Source organism: Coregonus lavaretus (genome assembly GCF_964263955.1).
Source record: "Coregonus lavaretus genome assembly, chromosome: 17".
Classification (NCBI taxonomy): domain Eukaryota; kingdom Metazoa; phylum Chordata; class Actinopteri; order Salmoniformes; family Salmonidae; genus Coregonus; species Coregonus lavaretus.
The window spans coordinates 44619125-44628266 of record NC_140004.1 but is presented as its reverse complement, the minus strand read 5'-3'; the positions used below and the strand labels follow the sequence as shown (position 1 = coordinate 44628266).

The following is a 9142-nucleotide window of genomic DNA, read 5'->3' as shown; positions in this document are numbered from 1 at the left end:
GGGAGGAGGGGGGAAAGGGAAGTCCTTGTGTTGTGTTTACATGAGAAAAGGAAGGAAGGAGGGGAGAGAGGAGGAGGGAGGGAGAGAAGAGAGGAGTGGGGGAGAGAGGAAGTGAGGAGAGGAGTGGGGAGAGGAGAGGAGGTGGGAGGGACAGAGGAGGAAAGTAGAGGAGTGGGTGAGAGAGGAGAGGGGAAGGAAGGAAGGAAGGAAGGAAGGAAGGAAGGAAGGAAGGAAGGAAGGAAGGAAGGAAGGAAGGAAGGAAGGAAGGAAGGAAGGAAGGAAGGAAGGAAGGAAGGAGAGAGTGGGGGAGACCGTGTATTGAAAGTGACCAGAGCACTGCCAGATATGCTAGCTGTTCTTAGAGTTCTACCCAACTGTATTGAGATACAGCCAGAGTAGCCTTCTCCCCCATTCAAATAGACACATCATATATCAGATCACTGCTTCAAATATGTAAATATTTAAAATAAGACTCTCGAAAAGAGAGGACACTTTATCTGGGCAATAAGAGAAATGTCTCTCTCCTTTGCTGAATGGTTTCAAAAGAAAGGACCAAGTGAGTTTCAAGTGAATTTGTTCTGAATAGATTAGCCCAGTGGTTTGAATAACATGTTGTACATAAAGAGTTGCAGTTTTACCTGCCCCAAAAGACCTGGACACACACACACACACACACACACACACAAACACAAACACAAACACACACACACACAGAGAGCAGAAGAAATAAGATATCGACATGTAATGATGAATGTGATGATGAATGTGATGATGAATGTAATGATGAATGTGATGATGAATGTAATGATGAATGTGATGATGAAACGAAGTTCAGGCAGAGTTGGACCTTGTTGAGAAAAAATAATGTATTTATTTCTTTTTTTAAACAGTAGATGCTCTCCTACTTCTTTTATGCTTAGTCCCTCCCCCTTTCCCCTCTTCAAATTAAACACAAAGTTTGATTTGTATGACCAAACTCTTTCATTTCTCTCTCACACACAGTCTCTCGCTCTTGTGCGCTCTCTCTCTCACTCTCACATGCACTCTGTTTCTCTCTGTCTCCCTCCCCGTCTTTTCTCTCGCTCAGATGTATTGGGTTAGTGTTTAACCCTATAGATGGGTCCCTAGTGTGTTTCTGTCTCTGTAAGTTCAGGTGGTGTTGTGTTGAGGTGGTCCAGGTCTGGGGCTGGTGGTGTATGGTGTTGTTGTGGTGGTCTACACAGCTCCCTCTGGTGGTCAGGATGTAAAGCTACTTTGCCGCTCTGATCGGAACTTCATCCCGTTCCTGGTCCAAGTCCTCATCACCAGCAGCCACTATATCTGAAATGAAGGAGAGATCTGTGAGGATGATTCACAATCAATTAAAGAGTTTTACAAGTGGACTTGAATTACCACTCTATGATGAAAATATGTTGTGACGTTTAGACCATTTCTGTTGATGTTTTGGTTACTCTGGCAACAGGTTCAATAATCCATCATCATTCATAGCACACACAAGAATTCTCAGGTCTAAATTCTCAGGTACCGGTTTTCTCAGGTAGAAATCAGAAGCTGAATGAAAGAACCCAAACCAGTCAGTCACTAGAGGACTTGCCCAGTACTGAACCTGTGCCTCACCTGGGATCTCCACAGCAGAGCTCTGTGAGGGTTTTTTATTGTTGCTGTGTTTGTCTGTTATCACACAGCCGGCTGGTTCTACTTTCCTGTAGCAGTAGTGACTCCCTCTCCCTTCCTTCAGACTGTCTAGACTCAGCGTGTTGTGCTTGAAACGGTCCCGGCTGGCTGGGCCTACCGCCACCTTGTGATGTTTACAGGTATTACAACAGGAGACTTGGCCGTAGCTGTACAAACACAGGTCCTCTTGATGGAGAGGGGTTACTCTGCTCCAGTCCCCCTCAGTGTCTCCTCCTCTGCTGGGCTTCACAGCCCCCAGATACCTGGACAACAACAACAACAACAGGTTATCACTATCAATCCAGGATTCAATCTGATCGTGGATTTGGACAATGCGCGATTTAAAGGTAATTTACAGTGAATGAGGTCTCCCCGAACATTGCCTTTCAAACGTGTGTTGTCGACATATTAATTGAATGAACTAACAATGAAAGAAGCGGTGTACCTGTTTGTACTAGTGATGTGCCTGTTTGTATTAGTGTATTAGTGATGTACCTGTTTGTATTAGTGTATTAGTGATGTACCTGTTTGTATTAGTGTATTAGGTGATGTAGTGTACCTGGGTCCAGTCTTAGAACAGAGGACGTGGGTCCAGTTCTTCCAGCAGCCCTGATCAAACGGGTTCTGATCATCAGGCTCAAAGTAGGGCTCCTATAGAGGAGAGAGAAAGAGAGGGAGAGATGGGGCACCAGATTATAATACATCCTCAGTTAACCGAATGATGCTCCAATTAAAGTGTGCGTGCGTGCGTGCGTGCACGTGCGACGGGGAGAGAGTGTAGTGACTCACTATAGTAGAGGAAGGCTCTCCATTGGAGATCAGCTTGATGTGGCTGATGAGTATCACCAAGACCAAGAGAACACAGGCCAGGCTGGTAACCATGACGACCACACTGGCCAGTTAAGGTTAAGGTTTAAAGAGAATAGCATGCGTACACTTTGGGACTGTGACCCAGGTGTGTGTGTGTGTGTGTGAGTTTGGATACGTGGTGGCGTGGGGCAGGCTGAAGGGCTGCTGCAGGATGAGGAGGGTGAGGAAGAGGTAGAGCTGAGAGGAGGAGAGGACCAGTAGCAGGTATGACGTCAGCAACAGGAGGAAGAGCAGGAACACACGGTAGTTACGTCTCCCCACGCAGTTATTCAGCCACTCACAGTGGTGGTCGAACCGCTGTGTAACACAGACACACACACACCCACATAACCAGACAGACAACACACACGCACACACACGCACACACACAAAAAAAACGCACATAACATGTGCAAACAGATCTGATGATAGCACATAAAGCCTGAGACACTACATGAGATAAAGAACAGGGGGAGGTAGATAAAGGTCATGAACAGGGGAGGTAGATAAAGGTCATGAACAGGGGGAGGTAGATAAAGGTCATGAACAGGGGGAGGTAGATAAAGGTCATGAACAGGGGGAGGTAGATAAAGGTCATGAACAGGGGGAGGTAGATAAAGGTCATGAACAGGGGGGGGTAGATAAAGGTCATGAACAGGGGAGGTAGATAAAGGTCATGAACAGGGGGAGGTAGATAAAGGTCATGAACAGGGGAGGTAGATAAAGGTCATGAACAGGGGGAGGTAGATAAAGGTCATGAACAGGGGGAGGTAGATACAGGTCATGAACAGGGGGAGGTAGATAAAGGTCATGAACAGGGGGAGGTAGATAAAGGTCATGAACAGGGGGAGGTAGATAAAGGTCATGAACAGGGGGAGGTAGATAAAGATCATGAACAGGGGGAGGTAGATAAAGATCATGAGCAGGGGGAGGTAGATAAAGGTCATGAACAGGGGGAGGTAGATAAAGGTCATGAACAGGGGAGGTAGATAAAGGTCATGAACAGGGGGAGGTAGATAAAGGTCATGAGCAGGGGGAGGTAGATAAAGGTCATGAACAGGGGGAGGTAGATAAAGATCATGAACAGGGGGAGGTAGATAAAGGTCATGAACAGGGGAGGTAGATAAAGGTCATGAGCAGGGGGAGGTAGATAAAGGTCATGAACAGGGGAGGTAGATAAAGGTCATGAACAGGGGGAGGTAGATAAAGGTCATGAACAGGGGAGGTAGATAAAGGTCATGAACAGGGGGAGGTAGATAAAGGTCATGAACAGGGGGAGGTAGATACAGGTCATGAACAGGGGGAGGTAGATAAAGGTCATGAACAGGGGGAGGTAGATAAAGGTCATGAACAGGGGGAGGTAGATAAAGGTCATGAACAGGGGGAGGTAGATAAAGATCATGAACAGGGGGAGGTAGATAAAGATCATGAGCAGGGGGAGGTAGATAAAGGTCATGAACAGGGGGAGGTAGATAAAGATCATGAACAGGGGGAGGTAGATACAGGTCATGAACAGGGGGAGGTAGATAAAGATCATGAACAGGGGGAGGTAGATAAAGGTCATGAACAGGGGAGGTAGATAAAGGTCATGAGCAGGGGGAGGTAGATAAAGGTCATGAACAGGGGGAGGTAGATAAAGATCATGAACAGGGGGAGGTAGATAAAGATCATGAACAGGGGGAGGTAGATAAAGATCATGAACAGGGGGAGGTAGATAAAGGTCATGAACAGGGGGAGGTAGATAATGATCATGAACAGGGGGAGGTAGTTAAAGGTCATGAACAGGGGAGGTAGATAAAGGTCATGAACAGGGGGAGGTAGATAAAGGTCATGAACAGGGGGAGGTAGATAAAGGTCATGAACAGGGGGAGGTAGATAAAGGTCATGAACAGGGGGAGGTAGATAAAGGTCATGAACAGGGGGGGGTAGATAAAGGTCATGAACAGGGGAGGTAGATAAAGGTCATGAACAGGGGGAGGTAGATAAAGGTCATGAACAGGGGAGGTAGATAAAGGTCATGAACAGGGGGAGGTAGATAAAGGTCATGAACAGGGGGAGGTAGATACAGGTCATGAACAGGGGGAGGTAGATAAAGGTCATGAACAGGGGGAGGTAGATAAAGGTCATGAACAGGGGGAGGTAGATAAAGGTCATGAACAGGGGGAGGTAGATAAAGATCATGAACAGGGGGAGGTAGATAAAGATCATGAGCAGGGGGAGGTAGATAAAGGTCATGAACAGGGGGAGGTAGATAAAGGTCATGAACAGGGGAGGTAGATAAAGGTCATGAACAGGGGGAGGTAGATAAAGGTCATGAGCAGGGGGAGGTAGATAAAGGTCATGAACAGGGGGAGGTAGATAAAGATCATGAACAGGGGGAGGTAGATAAAGGTCATGAACAGGGGAGGTAGATAAAGGTCATGAGCAGGGGGAGGTAGATAAAGGTCATGAACAGGGGAGGTAGATAAAGGTCATGAACAGGGGGAGGTAGATAAAGGTCATGAACAGGGGAGGTAGATAAAGGTCATGAACAGGGGGAGGTAGATAAAGGTCATGAACAGGGGGAGGTAGATACAGGTCATGAACAGGGGGAGGTAGATAAAGGTCATGAACAGGGGGAGGTAGATAAAGGTCATGAACAGGGGGAGGTAGATAAAGGTCATGAACAGGGGGAGGTAGATAAAGATCATGAACAGGGGGAGGTAGATAAAGATCATGAGCAGGGGGAGGTAGATAAAGGTCATGAACAGGGGGAGGTAGATAAAGATCATGAACAGGGGGAGGTAGATACAGGTCATGAACAGGGGGAGGTAGATAAAGATCATGAACAGGGGGAGGTAGATAAAGGTCATGAACAGGGGAGGTAGATAAAGGTCATGAGCAGGGGGAGGTAGATAAAGGTCATGAACAGGGGGAGGTAGATAAAGATCATGAACAGGGGGAGGTAGATAAAGATCATGAACAGGGGGAGGTAGATAAAGATCATGAACAGGGGGAGGTAGATAAAGGTCATGAACAGGGGGAGGTAGATAATGATCATGAACAGGGGGAGGTAGTTAAAGGTCATGAACAGGGGAGGTAGATAAAGGTCATGAACAGGGGGAGGTAGATAAAGGTCATGAACAGGGGGAGGTAGATAAAGGTCATGAACAGGGGGAGGTAGATAAAGGTCATGAACAGGGGAGGTAGATAAAGGTCATGAACAGGGGGAGGTAGATAAAGGTCATGAACAGGGGGAGGTAGATAAAGGTCATGAACAGGGGGAGGTAGATAAAGGTCATGAACAGGGGAGGTAGATAAAGGTCATGAACAGGGGGAGGTAGATAAAGGTCATGAACAGGGGGAGGTAGATAAAGGTCATGAACAGGGGAGGTAGATAAAGGTCATGAACAGGGGGAGGTAGATAAAGGTCATGAACAGGGGGAGGTAGATAAAGGTCATGAACAGGGGAGGTAGATAAAGGTCATGAACAGGGGGAGGTAGATAAAGGTCATGAACAGGGGGAGGTAGATAAAGATCATGAACAGGGGGAGGTAGATAAAGGTCATGAACAGGGGGAGGTAGATAAAAGTCATGAACAGGGGGAGGTAGATAAAGGTCATGAACAGGGGGAGGTAGATAAAGATCATGAACAGGGGGAGGTAGATAAAGATCATGAACAGGGGGAGGTAGATAAAGATCATGAACAGGGGGAGGTAGATAAAGATCATGAACAGGGGGAGGTAGATAAAGGTCATGAACAGGGGGAGGTAGATAAAGATCATGAACAGGGGGAGGTAGATAAAGATCATGAACAGGGGGAGGTAGATAAAAATCATGAACAGGGGGGGGTAGATAAAGGTCATGAACAGGGGGAGGTAGATAAAGGTCATGAACAGGGGGAGGTAGATAAAGATCATGAACAGGGGGAGGTAGATAAAAATCATGAACAGGGGAGGTAGATAAAGATCATGAACAGGGGGAGGTAGATAAAAATCATGAACAGGGGAGGTAGATAAAGGTCATGAACAGGGGGAGGTAGATAAAGATCATGAACAGGGGGAGGTAGATAAAGATAATGAACAGGGGGAGGTAGATAAAGATCATGAACAGGGGGAGGTAGATAAAGATCATGAACAGGGGGAGGTAGATAAAGATCATGAACAGGGGGAGGTAGATAAAGATAATGAATAGGGGGAGGTAGATAATGAACAGGGGGAGGTAGATAAAGATCATGAACAGGGGGAGGTAGATAAAGATCATGAACAGGGGGAGGTAGTTAAAGATAAAGCCAATTTGATGAGTCTTTCCTGAATTGTGGTTCCAGTCTGATAGGTTAGGTACACATCATTTCAATACACTTACGTCCACACAGGCATTGCAGCGACGGCAGTGCCATGCCGCAGGGGGAAGGTAGAGCTCACACCTGCTGCACCAGTCCATTTCATACTTCTGACCGTTCACTATCACATAGGCCACCTCTGCTGTGCCTGGCCATGGGGGGTCTGAGAGAGAGGAGAGAGGAGAGAGGAGGGAGAGGGAGGAGAGAGGTGGAAGAAGGGATGTGAGGGAGAAAGAAGCTGGAGCAGGACTTGACTCAACAACTCTGCAGCTCAGATACAGATGTAGGGTCTTAATTTGACCAGTTTCTCACAGAATGAAAATAATCCTGCAGCAACAGGAAATGTGAATTATTAGGTGGATTATAATTAATGGACATTTATGTAGGGGTTGATAATTTTTTTGTTAGGGTGTAACCGGTGTGAAATGGCTGGCTAGTTTGCGGTGCGTGCTAGTGGCATTTCAATCGCTGACGTCACTCGCTCTGAGACCTTGAAGTAGTTGTTTCCCTTGCTCTGCATTGCTGCGGCTTTTATGGAGCGACGGGTAATGATGCTTCGAGGGTGACTGTTGTGGATGTGTGCCGAGGGTTCAAGCCCAGGTTGGGGCGAGGAGAGGGACAGAGGCTACATTGTTACAAGGGCAAATCGAGTCTGAAATGTTAAAGTGGGAATTACAAACTTTAGAAGCCTTTTTAAAACTCGAATGCATTACAAGCTTGCATTTCCTGCTGCACAGGAAAATTCTCTGCAACAACAGAGTGATCAATTGAAGATAGCAGATCTGTACCACCTGTGCCATAATGATACAGACCTCTTGGTAGAGGAAGTAGCCTAGTTGCTTACTTATTAATAACTCTTGAAAGGAATATCAAAGCTCCCAGAGATGTCATCTATATATATTTAATAACACTATTATAACTATGTTAACATGATAATATTACCTTGGTGGAGAATGCCAGGGTCCATGAAACTTGACACAAGGAAAGTTACCAAGGTCCCAGTTAGTAACATCGCAGAGGCCACAGGATAGGCTACTGAAACATGAGTAGCCAACCAAGCGCACCTGGCAAGGACAAGGTATCAAGTAAACTGTGAAGTCATCCTCGCAGAAAACGACAGGTGGATCTGGGTTTTGATTGAATGTGACATTTAGGGACACTATAATATAAGAGCACATTAGCTTGTAAACTTACGGGAAAGTGATGTACAGAACGCTTATTACGAAACCCATGCAGGCAGTAAAACTCGGCCCGAGACCTCTCACAATCCAGTGCGGCCGTTTCTTCTTGCGCGGCTTGTCGTTGTCCAATTCCATGCCTTCCAAACTTTCAATTTATGTTAGTTCCTAGTTAACATTAAAAACACTTTTCGAAAATAAAAATGTTTTCTTTACTATCTCATCTAAAAATGCTTTATTTTCTTTGAGCTACAATTAATGTTCGTCTATCCAGCTTCCCACTTCCTCACGATAGAGGACCCCGATGATGCTGTCATGGAAACCACATATGAGAGAACGCGCTCAAGCCACTGACGACTCGTGATAGGACGTGCAGCCTAGTTAAAATAAAATAGCCTATTTAGCCTAGATTTAAAACAAATTACACACACACTATGAAGCCATATAGGCCTATGATTGTTATTTAATTGTTTATTAAACAGTAAATATATATGTAGACAGAGTTTTTTTTACAAAGTTAAGCTATTATTTGATACAGTCATTAGTCTCCCTAGGCAGACGGGTTGCCTCCCACAGTCTGCTCAGCCGATGCTGACGCATTCCAGATCTTACAATGCCTGGTTGGCATTTGACGCATCAGCTAACCACATCATTATGTTATAGCAATCTGGTGCTGATCATAGAGATCCTATTAAATTACTAGAGGGGGGCTATGTGATGAACCCTCAAAGTTCCAGTCTTATTGGAATGAATGGCAGTAGAGGCATGATTCTGATTTTATTTATACAGGACAATAAAAGTAAGGCATGTGATGTATCAGAAATTGTGTAATATAATTATTGTCAACCTAAAATATTGTTATATAATTATAAATACAGTTTATACAGGTTTTATACACATTTTCTGTATAAATAGCCTCTAAAATATATGTAAACAGACCATACATATCCAACTTTTTTTCTAGGAAAGCTGTGAGTGCAATTATATGATACGATATCAGTACTTGTTGCATTTACAACTTGTCTAAGTCCTTATCATCAACTGATTTCAGCCAGCGTATGGCTGTGGATTGACTGCATTGTTTGAATGGAATGTTGGCATATTGGCAGTTAATTTGAAA

At 45.2% G+C, this 9142-nt stretch overlaps 1 protein-coding gene across 1 annotated transcript; it reads right to left on the bottom strand.

The window, feature by feature from the left end:
* Positions 1-887: 887 nt before the first annotated feature.
* Positions 888-8147, bottom strand: LOC311144197 (palmitoyltransferase ZDHHC19-like). The gene is made up of 8 exons (XM_084180204.1): positions 8039-8147; positions 7787-7908; positions 6868-7007; positions 2660-2841; positions 2464-2566; positions 2234-2325; positions 1618-1937; positions 888-1320 (listed from the first exon to the last, which is right to left on the bottom strand). The coding sequence occupies exons 1-8, from the start codon at positions 8074-8076 to the stop codon at positions 1250-1252; spliced, it is 1068 nt and encodes a 355-aa protein (XP_084036330.1). The 5' UTR covers positions 8077-8147; the 3' UTR covers positions 888-1249.
* Between the last annotated feature and the right edge of the window lie 995 nt (positions 8148-9142).